Source organism: Balaenoptera physalus (assembly GCF_965194825.1).
Source record: "Balaenoptera physalus genome assembly, chromosome: 7".
Lineage (NCBI taxonomy): Eukaryota > Metazoa > Chordata > Mammalia > Artiodactyla > Balaenopteridae > Balaenoptera > Balaenoptera physalus.
This window is the reverse complement of record NC_138886.1, coordinates 36,847,926-36,865,594: the sequence shown is the minus strand read 5'-3', so window position 1 is coordinate 36,865,594 and position 17,669 is coordinate 36,847,926. Positions and strand designations below refer to the sequence as shown.

The following is a 17,669-nucleotide window of genomic DNA, read 5'->3' as shown; positions in this document are numbered from 1 at the left end:
GGGTCCTGGGCGGGAAGGATCGGGCCTCGACGTCATTGGGCCGCGGTGATTAGCTGGCCCTGCCAAAGGGCGACTGGGCCCGCGGAGAGGGGAGGAGCCCCCGGGACCAGCCCGCCAGGCACCGCCCCCGGGGCCGGCCTGGGAGCTCGCGGAAGCCCCGGCCCAGTCCCTGGGCCGTGGCACCAGGCCCCCCAGGGGTGGGCGCCGGGTCCCGCCGGCCAGTGTCCGGGACGGCGCTCGCACCCGGGTGCCAGCCCGTGGGAAGGTGACCCAGGGCGGCGGGACCACTCGAGCCCCTTCCGGCCCTGCCGGCCGGACGCTTCCGGCCGGAAGGGGCTCCGAGGGGGAAGAGGTGTGGGGGGGGCCGAGGGAAGTCCCGCCTCTGCCGCGGCCGCAGCCACGCACTAAGGTCCCGGCCCGGAGGGGCGGGCGACCGAGGGCCTCGGTGCACCGAGCCCCCAGTTTTGACCGTGCGAGGTGTCCGGGCTAGGGGCGCGAGATGCCGGGCGGCCGCGGCCCTGGGCTGGGACGTGGAACCTCGAGGGAAGGGGGCGGAGGCGGCCTGGGGGGTCCCGGCGGGGTAGGGGGAATATTCGGCGCTGAGAGGGGCGGGGGGCTGGGATCCAGAGCGACTCCCTCTCCCTCCGCAGTGCCGAGTCAGCTGCCGCCATACCTCCCTTCCGCCTTCCCACATCCCAAATCTGGGCGCTTCCCTCTGACACCCTGGTGCTGAACGCCCATTCCCCGGGTCCTCACCCCCAAGCTCACCTGAGACACCCCTCCGGGCCGTGGTACTGACCTCTGATACCCCTTGTTTCCTTCTAGATCCGATTCCGGAGCTGCCATGATTGAAGTGGTAGCAGAGCTGAGCAGAGGTCCTGTGTTTCTGGCAGGGGAGGCGCTGGAGTGTGTGGTGACCGTCACCAACCCCCTGCCCCCCACGGCCACTTCTGCATCCAGGTGGGGATGCTGGTACTGAAGAAGGTGGTCCTTCTGGAAGGAAGCCTGGTATCTATAGTGCTGAGCCGGAGCTCAGGTTGTCCTGTGACTACAGCACCACCTTCTTGCTCATTGTGCTCTCATTGTAGGAAAGGCTATTTAACAGAAGATGTGGGTGACATAGCCCTCCACTCTCCTTTCCTCTCTCTTCCCCCACTCCCCCTTTTACCCAGTATACTTTTCTTTGTTTAATGGTTTCTCTTTGGGGTTCTGGATTCTCTGATCCAGAGGACAGCCGCCTCACGGTGTTGGTCTTCTCAGTGTGGTAGGGAGTTTGGGGGAGCATTTGTGAGGTCAGGAACTGCCCTCTGATGTCCTCTTTTCCTCCTCCCACAGTGAGGCTCTGGCATGGGCCAGTGCCCAAATCCACTGCCAGTTCCATGCCAGTGAGAGTCGAGTAGCACTGCCTCCCCCTGACTCCAGCCAGCCGGATGTCCAGCCTGAGAGCCAGACTGTCTTTCTACCACACCGAGGTTAGTGATGGGGCATTTGCCTTTGGAGGGGGATGGAATCACTGTTACCCAAGGGTGAAATTGTCAGATTGTTCTGGTGGGTCATTATAGTCTCTGTCGCACTGGGGATGTGGGAGAGTGTAATTATTGCTTTGGCGGCGTAAAACTGTTCCTATCTCACGAGAAAAGAGGAGTGGCTTGGTTTGGGTTGCCCTTTGTTGGCAGTGCTTACTGCCCCCACTTGCTGTGCTAGCCTTCTCCAGTACTAGACAATGGGGTTATTAAGTTGCAGTCTTATCTTTTCTAGGTGAGAGGGGTCAGTGTATCCTTTCCACTCCACCAAAAATCCTATTCTGTGACCTGAGGCTAGACCCTGGAGAGTCGAAATCATGTGAGTGACTGCCCCCTGACCCCTCGATTGCCTTCTAAGGCTCCTGGAGGGAGGACCTCTCTGGCTGCTTCTGGCTGCCCTGACTACTACCTCCCAACCAGACTCCTACAGCGAAGTGCTGCCTATAGAGGGACCACCCTCCTTTCGGGGTCAGTCAGTCAAGTATGTCTACAAACTGACGATTGGCTGCCAGCGTGTCAACTCACCCATCACTTTACTCAGGGTCCCTCTGAGGGTTCTTGTGCTGACTGGTAAGTAAGGGTTCCTGGAGGGAAGGGCTGGAGAAGAGCCTCACCAAAATGATCCTTAGAGAGTTTGTGAGAGGGGCTGGAGGGAAGCTTCCTGGTCTTAGTGAGGGTGTGAGGGGGTTGGGGAGAGAAGGTTCTGGAGCATAGGTGAGATGTGTACCTCAGCCGTGGCACACCTTACCTACAGCCCTCTCAAATTGGAGTCTAAAACCCTAACCACTACTCTTCTCTCTGTTCTCTCCCACCACTTCTCCACTCATTTTCTCTCCAGGCCTTCAAGATGTCCGCTTTCCCCAGGAGGAGGCAGTAGCCCCATCCAGTCCATTCTTGGAAGAGGATGAATGTGGCAAGAAGGACTCATGGCTCGCTGAGCTGGCTGGGGAGCGCCTCATGGCTGCCACATCCTGCCGCAGCCTCCGTGAGAAGCCCTTCACAGTTGACGCACCCCATCCTCCCCTCATAGTATTCCTGTCTCAGAGACGGAGTCTCCTAACTGCCACATTCTCCTGAGGATCCAGTTATACCTCACCCCAGATTCTAAAGGAAAAGCCCCACCTTTTGGCCTCTGGCTTCCAGCCCTAGACGTTCCCCAGTGTGGACCCCAGGCTTACTGTGTCCCATTCTCCCCAGATCTGTACAACATCAGTGATGGCCGAGGAAAAGTTGGGACATTTGGCATCTTCAAATCTGTATACAGACTTGGCGAGGACGTGGTGGGGACCTTAAACTTAGGGGAAGGAACTGTAGCTTGTTTGCAGGTGAGAAAGGAGAGGACTTTGGGGGAACTGGGTCTGAAGGTCTAGGGTGGAAAGAGAGGGCCTGCATAAAGAGGGGTGGCAGGTAGAAATGGGCAGTGAGGTCACCCAGGGTCCCTCTGGTAAAACAGCGTGAGGTTGGGCTGCCCTCCCACCCGGAGTCAGCGCATCCCAGCGCCTGCCAACATGCACTTCTCTTCTTGCTCCCAGTTTTCAGTGAGCTTACAGACGGAGGAGCGTGTGCAGCCTGAGTACCAGCGGCGCCGCGGGGCAGGGGGTGCCCCCTCTGTGTCTCATGTCACTCATGCCCGGCACCAGGAGTCCTGCCTACATACAACCAGAACAAGCTTCTCCCTCCCCATCCCTCTCAGCTCCACACCAGGCTTCTGCACAGCCGTTGGTGAGACCCTGACTATTACCAGGGGTGGGGGGCACAGTAAGATGCTGCGCTTAGGTAGCGTATAATGAATCCTGATTCCTAACAAACTCCCAGACATACTCACATCCAGCCTCTGACCCTCAACACTTTCTCAGACCTTCAACCTGTTTCTTGGGTGCACTGACCCCTAAATTCTTAACAGCTTTGCACATCTTCACTCCCCCTACCCACTGGGACCCTGTGATGCACTGATCTCTGACTCGCCATTGCACTTACTTCAAGCTACCAAGTCTTGACTGTCCCACACTTGGGTTATTAGGTAGTTGATGCTGTTGTCCTTACTGTCACGGTTCCAGTTTACACACTAGATTTCTTCAGCCAAACTCTAGATCCTAGCTCCCTGCCCCACACCTCCCCGCTTGTCCTGAATACAGGGATGTTTTTTTTTCTCATTTGCTAACCACATCCTGTCATTGGGTTTTACTTCTGGCTTCTAATGCTTCTACCTTTATCTTTTTTCCCATAGTATCCCTGAAGTGGCGTTTGCATTTTGAATTTGTAACATCCCGAGAACCAGGTTTGGTGCTTCTACCTCCCATGGAACAGCCCGAGCCTGTCACCTGGACAGGGCCTGAGCAAGTGCCCGTGGACACCTTCAGCTGGGACCTCCCCATCAAGGTGCTGCCTACAAGCCCTACCCTGGCCTCATATGCGGCCCCAGGCCCCAGCACCAGTACCATAACCATCTGAAACTGGCCCACGTGGCACTACTTTCTTCAGGATCCTGAGAACTCAGCACCTGGACTCTAGTAGGACCCATTTTTTCCACCTGGGGTCCAGTGGCACAGATAATGAGAGGCAGGCTTTCGGCTGTAGCATTAATTTATTTATTCAGAATAAATCGGCAGCTGCTAGTGGTTTCCCTGGAAGTGGCAGCAGCAGTGGGCAGTCAGCAAAAGGGCGGTCAGTTGAGTTTAGCTGGAGTGGGGAGCAGGAGCCGCAGGAATAGGGGTGTTAGCTGAGCCCCACTCTGGGTCGGGCCCTCCCCCTTTGCAGGGCAGCTGAGGGTCAGATTTTTGCACCAGGGAGAACTGGCACGTTCCTGCCTCCTGACGTACCTCACACCCAGCGGGGAAGTCGATAGGATGCTGGGACCTGGGGAACCAAAGGACAGGGAAGGAGTCAGGACAGTGAAGGTCCGCCTTTATCCCTGTCTCGCATCCCCCCTCCCAGCATTCCTCCCATATCTTCCCCCAGTGCCCCTGTCCCCCGTAACCGAGCTCTTGCCTGCCATATATGGATTTTTTTCGTTTCATAGCAGGAATATTTTCCCTCCAGATCCACCCCAACTCCCCTTACTTTGTAGCCTGAAGCCTTCTCTCACATTTTTGTTGGTACCTTCAGGTTCGGCCAGCTTCATACTGCTACTTTGTTCATTCTCACACCGCAGCAATCTAGTCATGCCCTGGCCATCTCTTAGTCACTCACATCAGAACCATTCTCTCTGGCCCTCAGTGGTCACTCACGTGTCACAGCAGCCCACACCGACGGGATGCAGACAGGTGCAGTGGAAACAGTCCTTGCGGAGCCAAGACTCGCCCAGGGTGAAATATTTCCCTTCATGGTGGCAGGGCGCTAGGGAAGAGCAGGAAATGTTAGTGTGCTAGAGCGGAGGGAGTAAGTGCTGCCGACCCCGCGTTTACCCTCTCCTGTTTCCCAGCTCGGGGGGTCTGGGTCTTCTGACAGGATCACCGCTGAGCCCCCTTCCTCCCAGTGCCCTCTGCTCCTGTCCTTCCTTAACGCCTCACCCAGCTTTACCTTGAGCTTGGAAGTAGCACTTGCTGTGGACTCCTGGGTGCTGGAGGAGCAGAGATATCACCAAGCAGGTGATCCCCCAGCCGCCCAGGGTCCCCTTAGCCTGTCCGGCCCAGAGCATCCATAAGGCCATTCCTGCAGTACGGCCTTTTCGGACCGTTCTTGGCTTCTGTTCAGGCTGCTCTGGTCTTGTCTCCTTGGCTTTTCTTTGTTTCTCTCCTCGAGTCTTAGTTTCTGTCTTTCTCCCCTGGGCTCCTGTCTCGCACCATCTCCGTGCCCTCTCACAGGCTTGGGGATGTTTATAAAGTGAGGACCCTGGCCCCCTGCTGAGTAGAGCTGGAAAAGCTGTAACTCTGTTTCCTGAGGTGAGGGCATGAAAACAAGAGGTCTAGCTTTAACAAGCTGTGAGAGCTGATTCATGCCCCACACAGCTAGGGGGAGGGAGGTGGCCATGGAAGGGGCACTGGAATGGGCACTTCCCCAGCAAGGAGGTGGGAGGGGTGAGGGCCCCCAGGTGGTCTCCAGAACTCTTCCCTGGCCTGGAGAGGAAGCATTCCACCATCTCCCCCCACCCTGTAACACACACACACACACACACACACACACACACACACACACACACACACAGACACTCACTCACACACTCCAGGGGTGTGTATGCTGGGATCCCTGCCTGGACCGGAGGGAGGCATTTCCTGGGGATGGCTAATCCTGTGCCCCAGCCAAACCGAGGAGATGCAGTAGGGTGCGACAGCCAGAGGCTCCAGGAGAGCGAACAGGCACCTGGAGTGGAGAATGTTTCTCTCAGACCCTAGGGCAGGGTCTCCCTGCAGTATCCTAGAGATATGGCTGCCCCTCAGAGGTTAGGGCTGGGGGGCTGGGGGGCAGGTGTCTCTTTTTTACAGGCATCCCAGAGATTATCCATTGTTCATCACCCCCAAACATACTGCAAATAAAGGTTCTCCCCATGTCTGGGGATGGTTCTTTCAAAGAAGAACATCTCTAAATGCCCTAATGGTATGGGTCACTCCAGTTTCACAGAGATACCCCTCTTATCTCCTGTACATTATGGAATGAGAATATAGGAACTTATCCTCTGACATCCTTTTTTGGGTCTCCTGCAGGTTCTGGAGAACCTAAAGATGGGTGATTAAGAGTATAGGTTATAGAGTCAGACTCTGGATTTAGATCCTGATTCTACTTAAGAGCTGTGTGACATTGGGCAAGTTAGTTCACCTCTCTAAACCTGTTTTCTTATCTATAAATTGGGATAGCAATATCAACTCATAGGGTTGTCAAGAGGATGAAATGAGATAATGCGTGTAATGCTCCTAGTACTGTCCCTGGCACATAGCCCTCCGAAAAGAGTAACTACTGTGGCTGGTGCTAGACGTTCCTTTCTTTGAATGATGGTGAGCAGCTCTGTGTGCACAGCTGAAAGCTTCTGCTGGGGCTGCTATCTCCTGGCACAGACTTCTGCCCCTTTCACACTTATGCTTCTTGTCATCCCTACCACCTTCAAAACCTGCCTCCAGCAACATTTTGCTTTTGGTTCCTGTATCCTTGAAATTCTAAATGTCTGCTTTGAGAAACAGTGTTGCTAATAAGCCTACTTTTCCTAGGTCATTACCCTCACTTCTACCCTGGGAAGAGGTATCCTTTTTCCATCCTTCCAGCTGACTTTAGGACTCCTGCTTTTTCTGGTAAGGATTCTGATCCACTTCCATCCGCACTCAAGTGAACTCTCAGGTTCTCCTTTCTGACCAGTCTAATGCTGGCCATCTCATTGGTACTAATTGCCCCAGTCAAGCTGGATTTCTTTCACTTTTTCACACTTAAAAGACCCCTGTTCCAGCTATTCCCCTCCTACCCACAGAGCCAATCACTTTGGCATTTATTCTATTTTTCCTTGTAAGTCTCTAGTTCCATTTACCCCAAGACTCCCACTCCCTGCCACTCAGTGGTTCAGATCCAACTACTTCTGGCTGACTTTTCTAGAGGGCTACCCTGCCTCTCACCTCCTCACCATTCAGAAACAACTTCGCCAGTCCACCCCAAACTCCCTATCTGTTTTTTTCCAAGAAGACAGCTTAAGTGGCTGGAGATGCGGACTGCACCGCACCTTCACCCTAGTCAGGTCTGATATCCTTTCCATTTCAGAGGAGCACCAAGAGAAAAAAAGAAAACTCACAGAGGAGCAAGGTGCCCTGATGTAGGCTGGCGTGTGGGAGGCATGGCCTTGGACTGCTCTGGGCTGGAGCAGGTGGATTAGAAGGCCTGACTAATAGAAGGGCCCAGAAGTCTTGTCAGTGGTCTATAGCCCTGCTGGTGCCTTTGTGGGGCACCAGCTGGCACCCTTGATGTTTGGACCATAGACTACCTTCTGCTCCTGCATCCTGGAGCCAAACCAATAGGGGGCGGACACTAGGGGGGGAGCTAGGGAGCTTGAAGGTGGTGGTGGTGGTCATGCTGTAGGCAGAGGGGGCCTGATGGGGATTGGCGTGTGTGAGGTCATGGGACAGGAGAGGTGAGAGCCGCCTGTAATGAAGATGAGGTAGGCATATAGGGGCAGGAGTAGGGGGCTTCTGGAAAGAAAGGCTGGGGCGGAGCCAGGAGCCCTTTCCCATAAGTTGGGTGGGGGAGAGGGCGGCGGGGAGGTGTTTGTTGAACCCGCTTCTTGCACGCCTGCTGGTGTGCGCGCTCGCGTGTGCATCTGCCTAGCTTCTCGGGGCCAGAGGCCACGCTTGTGGTTGCCGCGTGTGTTGGGGGCTGGGGGTTCTGTGGTCAGGGCTCAACTCCGCGATGCCAGTTGGTGGGGGGCGCGGCGGCTGGCTCTTGGGCCGGGAGGGGGCGGCTGGCGAGCGCTGCCCACGCGGGGACAGAAAAACATCCGCCGGAGGCTCGGCTGGGCGGCGCTCCAACAGCTCCGGGCAGGTGCGCGCGGGGAGGAAGTGAGCGCATTCCGACCCCCCAGCCGCTGGCCCTTCGGTGAGTCACCGCCGACCCCCGCCGGATAGGATAGGAAGGACTGGCAGCGGCGGCGGGGAGGTCTGGGGGCTGGAGCCCCGAGGGGCAGCTGGGCCGGCGTGGGGAGCCCGGGGAGGGTCGTGGAAGCGCCCGAGAGAGTTGGGGGGAGGGCCCCGAGGGGTCCGGGTCTGGGTTTCGCCCAGGCACGAAGCACCTAACAGACACCCACCGACCCGCAGAGCTTGCGACTGCCCGGGGAGGCGGGCGAGTCCCCGGGGGAACACTGGAGCCGAGGGAGAGGGGCCCCGGGGCAACACCGAGAGAGTCGGGGAGGAGAGGCCCGGAAAGGGCCGGGAGGAGTGCGGGGCTGCGGAGCGAGAGCGCTGTTGGCTGGAGTGCTGGATAGGCCTGGGCCAGCCAGAGCCTTAGATGGAAGGAGACTTCCACCCAGGCGGGAAAGGGGAAATGGCCATCCCCCCAGAGATCAGGTCTGTCCAGAGGCCGGTGCGTTCCGAGAGTGAGAGGTAGGTTAGGGAGTAGCGGGAGTTAGGGCTCTTTGGGTACAGTTGTGGCGAGGTCACTAAAGGCTTTGAATTCCGAGATGAGGAATTCGGATTGGCCTCGCTGGCAGAATCGATGGTCTCTAAGCAGTAGTGAGGAGCTTAAACGCAAGGTTATCTGTGTCTAGCACTACTGCCGCCTTCAGTTTTTGCCAAAGGATTAGGCATTGATCCTCTAATTTTTTAGTCATTTAAAATTGCATGACTACATTTATCAAACGATTTAAGTAATTTCGTTGAATTTTAAAAATAGAAAAGTTGAAGAATCTGATTCAGTATTTGATTTAAAACCCAAAAGTGAGGCTACCAAGATTAGTTATATGGCATCGAGTCTTTTCCTTTGTCTTGCTTTTGTGCCATTTTCCCCTCACTGATGCGTGGGAGTTCTTGTGTTGTTACTGCTTCAGTTCTATGTCAGTAGCATAGCAGTTCTAGTTTTCCTCTCCCTCATCTTATGGTCTTTACTTTTAACCTTAACTTTTGTCTGTGCAGCCCTTTAACTTGCGCTATGTATCCTAAATCCAGTAAAACATTTCATTGGGCTACAGTATAGAAAGATAAGTAACTCAGCTTTACCATATATGTTAGGTTACTTATTATTTTCTGTGGACATGTATGTAACTATAAAGTTTCTATATTTACCCTGTGGCTGATAGATACAGCTAAAGTTGTTATTCAGGATAGTATTTCTATAAACAGAGCAATTTATTAGTCTTATTTCTTTTCTAAAATCAACTCTACAGTGTCAGAAACTGACACTAATTCTATCATGATCTTTTAAATTGATGTTATCTTGGGCCAAAGGCAATTGCAAGGATTAGGGTTGTTATAATTTATTTTAAAGATCCTTAAATTCCAGTTACCTTTGGCCCCAAGCAAGAAAATCTGGGTCAGTTAATTTTAAAAAAAGAATATAATTTCCCACTCTGGGCCCTGTTGTTTTCTCCTGTGCTGTTTCAGCCCCAGCCCTACTTTATTCCTAGTGGCCTTTGCCTTCATTCCTTCTTTGCTCTGCTGGGCATCTTTAGAGGAAAACTTCACACCAGCTTCCTCTACCATAAATTCTCTCCCTCCCCTCAACTCTACACTTCTCTTTGCCAACATACACCACTGCTTCTTCATTGATTTTGTTTTTTTTAAGCCTACAGCCCTTTCTGGCTCTTTTCCATCTTAAACTCTCTTATGTTGAAATCTCTTTTTCTTCCTTTCTCTTTGGTAAGACCTCAGATTTTTAAAAGGTTAGGCTTTATTTACTCTGCATGATCCACTTCTGTCTTGCTTCCTCTTCTATCACTTTTTTCTTATTCTGGACTCTTTGTACACTCTATTATGCTTGCTTTCAGCAAGGCTTCAACCTTCTCCTTGTGATTAAACATTCTTCCTCTAGATACAGCACAAGATGCTTATGCTTCCATTCTGTTTTCTACAAGAAAAAAAAGTCATCAAATTCACATCTACTTCAGTCTCATCTTCCAACATTTTGCATCCAGAATCATGACGTGGCTATTATTGTAAAGTCCATTGAGTGACCACTTAAGCTTGGTGTCGTGCTAGGCACTGTATAGTGCATTTCATAATCCTGGTGCCAGATTCCTAAATGCTTACCAATAATGGATGTTATCACATGTGTGTGCGTAAATGTTCTCATATATGTATACACACCAAAGTACACAGATAATAGAACCATAAGTCAGTAAATGACTATGAATATGTATATTCAGTATATTACATTATAATCAAGCCAAATACATTTTGGGGTGGAAGATGAGGATGAGTAGATTCATAGCTAGGATAGAAGGTTAAGAGACAGTATCCTTTGGCATTCTGTATTCAGATGAGAAGGAGAGGAGAGAGTCTTGCCTGTGGAGATCAAGAGACTGTTTGAAGGTGGCTGAGTTTCAGGAGTTGAGAGAGATGACTTGTAAGGCTGTGGTGAATGGCAGGAGGATGGGATGAAGGGGCCAGAGTCCCAAGAACAGACAGTTGCTGTACCCAAACAGCTCATATTCTCTCTGGCAGAGAATATAAAAGATTCTTTGGTTGTGGTACCGGTTTCAACTATAGTCAAGTTTCTCTTGATAACCTGTATTGAAGTTTTCCGGCCTTGTCTCTGCACCATTAGAACCGTTCTTACCAATTTTTTTCTTTTCAATTTTTTTCTGCTTATAAATCGGTACATAAATGATAGCCCCACCACTAATAATTAACCCCCAGCTAACCATCATTAATTTTGACTAAGTTCCTTATCTACTTATGTGCTTTAATTTTGCTGTCTGCCCCACAGTCTACTTGTGGTAGTTGTGACTTTTAAAATGGTGTTTATGACTCTCACTTTTATCTCATTTGTAAATTGCTCTTTTCTTAAAATGGTAGACTCAAAACTAGATACTGAGAAGGCATCTAGTTCTTTGTTATCTCTGAAATATGACCAAGGAGGTCTTTGCTTAACTGTCTCTACTGAATGCAATGGATTACTGCCACCTGTGGTGAAGGTGGCCCATTCTATTGTCATCTAGCTTTAGGTACTAGAGGGTTGTTCAGCTAAATCTGCCTTGCTATAGCATCTCATTTTTTTCCCCGTAGTTCTGCTCCTTGAAACATATGGGAAAAGTCTACTTGTTTTTCAATGTGGCAGCTCTTTAAAGATTTGAAAAGGTTTGTATTTTGTTAGCTATTTATCTAAGCTTTTTTCTTTACTCCAACACTGTTCAATAGAACTCACTATGATGATGGAAATGTTCTCTACCTGTCCTGTCTAAACAGTAGCCACTAGCCACATGTGGCTATTGAGCACTTGAAATGTGGCTAGTGTGACTGAGGAATGGAATATTAAATTTTAGTTAATTTAAATTTAAATAGCTGGATGAGGTGAGTGAGTCTTGTGTTAGCATAGCTCTAAACTCAGGGAGTTAGTACCCTGTCACATGGCTGTCTTTTGGCTGCTCCAGAAATCTTATGGTCACCTCAGACCTGGTAAAAACATATGTAACTGGGCTCTTGATCTGTCTGGAGGCCAGTCTTACATGTTGTCACGACTAGAAAAAAACACAACTCCAACCCCCAAAGCCCTGATGAGTAATGTCAGTTTTTGTTGGAAGTTTCTTAGAAGGGGTAGAAGATGAAGGTTATATCTCATCTCCCACACCTCAAAAGCAACACTTAAAAAAAATCCCTCATTTAATCTCTCTCCCTGAGAGTCCCTAAAGTCCCTCTCCCTTCTCTTCCCTTCCTTCTCAGAAACATCTTTCCCCCTCTTCCTTGAGCCTTCCTCCTCCCCACTCTTTGAGCACACCTCTGCCCCCTTCCCCTTGGAGAAGGGTTCTTGGGTGTGCTCCTCTTCCTCTAGCTCCCCTTAGGGAGAGGTAATTCTTATGCCCTAGGCTTGACCTTCCTGTGGCATAACTGCTGCATTACCCGCATTTTTTCCCTGCAAGTCTTCCTGGTGCTTCAGCTTTGCTTCCGCTCTTGACCCCACGATGCCAACACAAATAGGGAGGCCTCAGGTTACTAGGACAACCAGGGCACAGGAAACCGTAAAGGCCCAGCACTCCCACAGGCATCACAGACTGGCAGTGCCAGCTCGCTTTCTCCTTAGGGACTCAGTCACACTTCCTAATCCCCATCCCCAAATTACCCAGACTGGAGGATACCCAGGCCTAAGTCACAGACCCCTGATTTTGTAGACCTGGTGGTGGAATATGGAATGGGTGGGATGAGGAATGGTGAATGAAGCTTTCTTACTAACACTGATATTCCAAGTCACCTTGGTGATAATTAACTTTTGTACCAGTGAGAATTACATTCCCCTGAGAGCTGATGAGAGTATAAGCTTTATTTATGTTATTTATACTTGCTACACTGGACCTTGAGTCTTGGATCTTTTTGGATCCCTGAGTAGATGTTTTCACAATTTGCTTTGGGTTAAAAGATATAGCAATCTACTTCTGATACACTGGCACCAGCTAATGTTTAGTAAGAAAATAATGGTTACCAGATAATGAATTTAGGTTCTATTTACACTTTATTTTAAAGCTAGTCATTTGTTTCAAGGAAGACCATCTGATTTGATTAAGTCTTTAAAGCCGTGAATAAGTGCAGATCTACTTGTACTTAGATGCTCAGAGAATGTTGAACTGATCCAAAACTGGAGCAGGCCACCTCTGTGGAACATTCCTGGTAGGCTAGAGCAAGAGAGAATAAGGGGGGATAAGGTAGACTTGAGAGCTCTTCTCAAACAATTGCAGGACTGTCCTATGGAAGAGGGGTTAGATTTACTTGGTTTAGCTTCACAAGGTGGAATAAGGACCTTTATTTCAGATGGCAGTGATGGCGGACAAATTTTGACTTAATAAGGAAGAACAGTTGAATAGTTAGAGGACCTCAGATTGGAATGAGCTGAATTGTTAGGCAGTGAATTATTTGTGACTGTATTGTTTATATATAGGTCAGATTACCATTTTCAGAAGCTTTGGATGAGATTTTGGACATTTAATTGGATTTGACCTATAAAGAGAAACAGGCAGATTTATCAGAAGTCAATTCACCCTTTCTAATATGATTATGTAGCAACTATTGTGGTCAGTACGATTTTCCTAGACACTTCTGCCAAGTTTACTCAAGTCATTGAATATTAGATTTGGTAGTAGAGTGTTTAGAGACTTCTCTAATGCTGTGCACTAGTCCTCTGTTGATTCCTCAGGAATGCCTCAGAGGTGCCTGAGAGGTGTAATGAAGGAGAGCTGGGACTCTGAGCCCTTTACCTATGCGGGGAGCGGGGGTTCTGCTGGCAAAAACCCCAAAACTTAAAGGCCCTGATATTCCAGTTTCTTCATCTTACTGACAGGGGAAAAGATATGGAGCAGGGACGTGTCTTACCAAATGTCACACAGCTAATAAATTTCAGAGCTGGAATTCAAATCTAACTCTTCTAATTCCAATCATTTGTTTCTTCCACTCTACTAGTCTACCTTATTATAATTCAGGAAATTTTCTCTCCATTTTTCTGACCACCGCAGTAATCCAGAATTTTATTTCTTCAGATCTACTCTTCTCTATTAGCCACTGAACTAGTCTCCCTGCTGTCCAATCTCTCCTTTTCTTGTCTATATTATCTTCACTGTTGCCAAGTTACTCTTCATGAAACATTGTCTTCATCATGAGATTTCCCTGCTCAAGAACCTTTATGTCGCCTGTGAGAACTTTACAGCCTGGCACATAGTTAGCATTCCTTAGGATCCTTGTTGTTCAGCCAGCTGAACTTGAGCCCATTCTCTTATGGGCTGTGTAATAGTGAGATTAACTAAGTCCCGCCCTATCCCTAGACTCCATCTTTGGTAGGATTTTTATGTACATTTTAAATCAGGGATGATGATAAGATACAAAAGAAATAGAAGATCACAGCTAATAAAAAGCAAGTTGTGTAACAATACGTATAATATAATCCAATTTATATGACACATGCATTTTTTAAAAACAAAAATGAGATATATAGAAACTGGAAAAAAACACACCAAACTGGTGACAGACATTAACTCTGATGAGGGGGATTAAGAAAAGTTGGGGAGTAGGGGAGGAAGGTGAGAACTTAAAATATGTATTTCTCCACTGAGGAAAGCCTCACAGGGTGGAAGGGAAACCTAAGGAACCAGGCTTGGAACTGACAAGAGAAAGAACTGCTCAGTTGTCTTGCCTGGCTCCACTGCAAGGCATTTCTTTGCCTCTTGCATCACTCTTTGAAAGAAATAAAGTTGCGTGAGATTATTTGATTGGTCAAGCTTAAGTCAAGGGCCATCTATGGCCCTATCAGGATATAGAGAGAAAGGATCTGGGGGAAGGACCCCCTAGGGAAGCTCCTTGGTTTCTCTCGAGGGAGGGCAAACATTGGATTTTAACTCTCCCAACAGGGCTGTACACAGAGCTGGAGAGTCAATTGCCTGAAAGGACATCAGAGTAGTCTTAGGATGCTGGGGGCTAGAAATGACAAATGTCCATTGACTTCATCACCCCTCCCCCACCTATCTGCAACTGGATCCTAGGCCTGCCTTTTCTTTTGGCTCAGCCAAGACCTCTGGTGTGGTTTGTTTTTTTGTTTTTTGTTTTTTTAAGATGGAAGCGTTTACCTCTCAATTATGTATTGAAGATTTTTTGGCCACACTGCACAGCATGTGGGATCTTAGTTCCCCGACCAGTGATCGAACCCATGCCCTCTGCTGTGGAAGTCTTAACCACTGGACCGCTACGGAAGTCCCTCTGGTGTGGTTTTAACCTTTGCTAGAGAATGAGGGGCAGTGAGTTAAGGGGATGGGGCAGAGGAGAAGGGTAAGGTAGGGCAGGTAGAGAGGGCAGTTAGCAGGTTTTACTTTGCTTTCTCCCCTTCCTGTGCTTGCACAGAAAGCCTTTTCAGTGACTGACAGTTAAAAAAATGATCATAATAAACATTTGTGAGTCCAGTTACAAATAAAAACCTTATCCCTCTGGCTGTTCTAACAACCTGCTCCTCTGATGGAGGAGCCGTTCTTCCCCTGTGTCATGTAGACTGTGGCCAGGGAGGCATTTCTGTCCCTCTCCCGTGTATGTGTCCCTGCCAGCACACACACTAGATGACTGTCTGCCGTGTTTGGAAGGTCCAGACCCCAATCAGAATATGTGCCAAAATCATTTTGTTTTCTCACAGTGGGGATTCTTCACTTTTGAAGCATTAACCTTCTGATAAAAAATACCTTTCTTCACCTCTTAACATAGCTTAGGCCTGACTTTTTGAAAATTAACTTGAGTTAATCACAAGAGGGTGTGCAAATTCACACTCTAACTTCTGTGAATTGGAAAGCAAATTCCCTGACCTACTCTATTTCTGCTGGTCAGGGAATCCATTCCTCTGGTATGTTTCAGAAGGCTGATGGATCAAGGATAATCTTATACCACAATGGACTGATTAACCTCTGTAATGACTTTTTGGCCAGCTACCATTGATAACAAAAAAAGACTTAAATAACTCCTTAACTGTTGCAGAATAATTATTTTTTCAACTTTATTGAAATGACAAGATGATGCACACATTTTATTTATTTTTTAAAAATTGTATGTTATTTTTGGCTGCGTTGGGTCTCCGTTGCTGCGTGCGGGCTTTCTCTAGTTGTGGTGAGCAGGGGCTACTCTTTGTTGTGGTGCGCGGGCTTCTCATTGCAGTGGCTTCTCTTGTTGCAGAGCACGGGCTCTAGGTGCACGGGCTTCAGTAGTTGTGGCACACGGGCTCAATAGTTGTAGCTCGCGGGCTCTAGAGCGCAGGCTCAGTATTTGTGGCGCACGGGCTTAGTTGCTCCGCGGCATGTGGGATCTTCCTGGACCAGGGCTCGAACCTGTGTCTCCTGCATTGGCAGGCGGATTCTTAACCACTGCGCCACCAGGGAAGTCCAATGCACACATTTTAAATGTGTAATCACTGAGTTTTGACAGATGTTTACACCCGTGTAATCATGTCTGCAGTCAATATGTAGAACATTTCTCTCACCCTCCCCAAATTCTCCTGTTGCCCATTGCAGTCAGTCTCTCCCCACCCCACCCCAGACATCCACTGATCAGATTTCACCGTAGATGTTTTGCCTACTGTAGAGCTTCGTATAAATGGAATCATACGGTATGTATCCTGTATATGGCTTCTTTAATTCAGCATTATGCTTTTGCTATCCATCCATGGTTTTGTGTATATCAGTAGTTCATCCCTTTATTGCTGAGTAGTACTTCGTTGTTGGATATACCACAATTAGTTTATCCATTCACCTGGTGATGGACATTTATTTTCCACTTTGAGCTGTGAACATTCACATACAAGTCTTTGAAGATACGTACACATGTTTCTTGGATAAATACCTTGGAGTGAAATCTTAGGTCCTGTGGTAAGTGAATTTTTTTTTTTTTAATATTTTTTTTTAATTAATTTATTTATTTATTCATTTATCTTTAGCTGTGTTGGGTCTTCGTTTCTGTGCGAGGGCTTTCTCTAGTTGCGGCGAGCGGGGGCCACTCTTCATCACGGAGCGCGGGCCTCTCACTATCGCGGCCTCTCTTGTTGCGGAGCACAGGCTCCAGACGCGCAGGCTCAGCAGCTGTGGCTCACGGGCCTAGTTGCTCCGTGGCATGTGGGATCTTCCCAGACCAGGGCTCGAACCCGTGTCCCCTGCATTGGCAGGCAGATTCTCAACCACTGCGCCACCAGGGAAGCCCCTAAGTGAATGTTTTTAACTTGATAAAGAAAAAACTGCCAAACTTTTCCAAAGTGGCTGTTCAATTTTACATTTACTAGCATTGTATGAAAATTCCAGTGTTCTGCATCTCCATCAGCACTTAGTATTTTCAGTTAAAAACAAAATCATTCTAGTAGGTGTGTAGTGATATCTCATTGTGGTTTTAGTTTGCATTTTCTCAACGATTAATGATACTGAACATCTTTTCATGTGCTTAGTTGCCACCTGTATCTTATATCTGGTGAAGTCTTTTTAAATCTTTTGCCCATTTAAAGAATTAGAATGTTTGGCTTCTTGTTATTTCATTGTAAGAGTTCTTTATATATTCTTGTTATTATAAAGGTTTTCATATATTCTGGATACAAGTCCTTTGTGAGTATATGAATTGAAAATATTTCCTCACATTCAGTGGCTTGCCTTTTTATTTTCTCTACAGTGTCTCTGGAAGAGCAGAAGTATTAAATTTTGGTGAAGTGTAATTTCTTACTTTTTTCTTGTCTAGTTAGTCCTTTTTGTGCCCTGCATAAGAAATCAAAGTCACAAAGATTTTCTCTTGTGTTTTCTTCTATATCCAGAAGTTTTATAGTTTTGACTTTCACATTTAGGTCTATTTATGTTTATGATCCATTTTGGTCACTTCCTTAACTTTGTCCTCACTGCACAACAGAGGCAGTAGGAAAGGGGGAATCTAAAATAAAGGTGATAACCTCTCTCAAAAACAGATATATTGTAGAACAAAATATTAAACTTTTCTTCTGTGTATTGTTATCTTCATCTAATACTATGTATTAACTATTCATTAGTAAAAATGTATCATCAGCTACTGTGAGTCAGGCACTGAGATACAACAATGAACACACTAG

General features: G+C 48.4%; 2 protein-coding genes across 4 annotated transcripts; one reads left to right on the top strand and one right to left on the bottom strand.

The window, feature by feature from the left end:
- Positions 1-41: 41 nt before the first annotated feature.
- On the top strand, positions 42-6,009 carry RGP1 (RGP1 homolog, RAB6A GEF complex partner 1). 3 transcript variants are annotated; one of them, XM_082468735.1, is made up of 9 exons: positions 42-265; positions 826-960; positions 1,336-1,472; positions 1,759-1,842; positions 1,944-2,093; positions 2,362-2,508; positions 2,721-2,848; positions 3,056-3,245; positions 3,751-4,138. In XM_082468735.1, the coding sequence occupies exons 2-9, from the start codon at positions 845-847 to the stop codon at positions 3,972-3,974; spliced, it is 1,176 nt and encodes a 391-aa protein (XP_082324861.1). In that variant the 5' UTR covers positions 42-265; positions 826-844; the 3' UTR covers positions 3,975-4,138. The 3 variants fall into 3 exon arrangements, with proteins under 3 accessions (XP_082324861.1, XP_082324860.1, XP_082324862.1); XM_082468734.1 differs by having other exon boundaries at positions 42-409; XM_082468736.1 differs by lacking the exon at positions 42-265 and adding an exon at positions 374-477 and having other exon boundaries at positions 3,751-6,009.
- On the bottom strand, positions 4,199-5,172 carry MSMP (microseminoprotein, prostate associated; the record flags this gene model as incomplete). The annotated part of the gene is made up of 3 exons (XM_082468806.1): positions 4,199-4,379; positions 4,751-4,859; positions 5,043-5,172. 3 exons carry the CDS (start codon positions 5,170-5,172, stop codon positions 4,199-4,201), a joined length of 420 nt encoding a protein of 139 aa, XP_082324932.1.
- Positions 6,010-17,669: the final 11,660 nt, after the last annotated feature.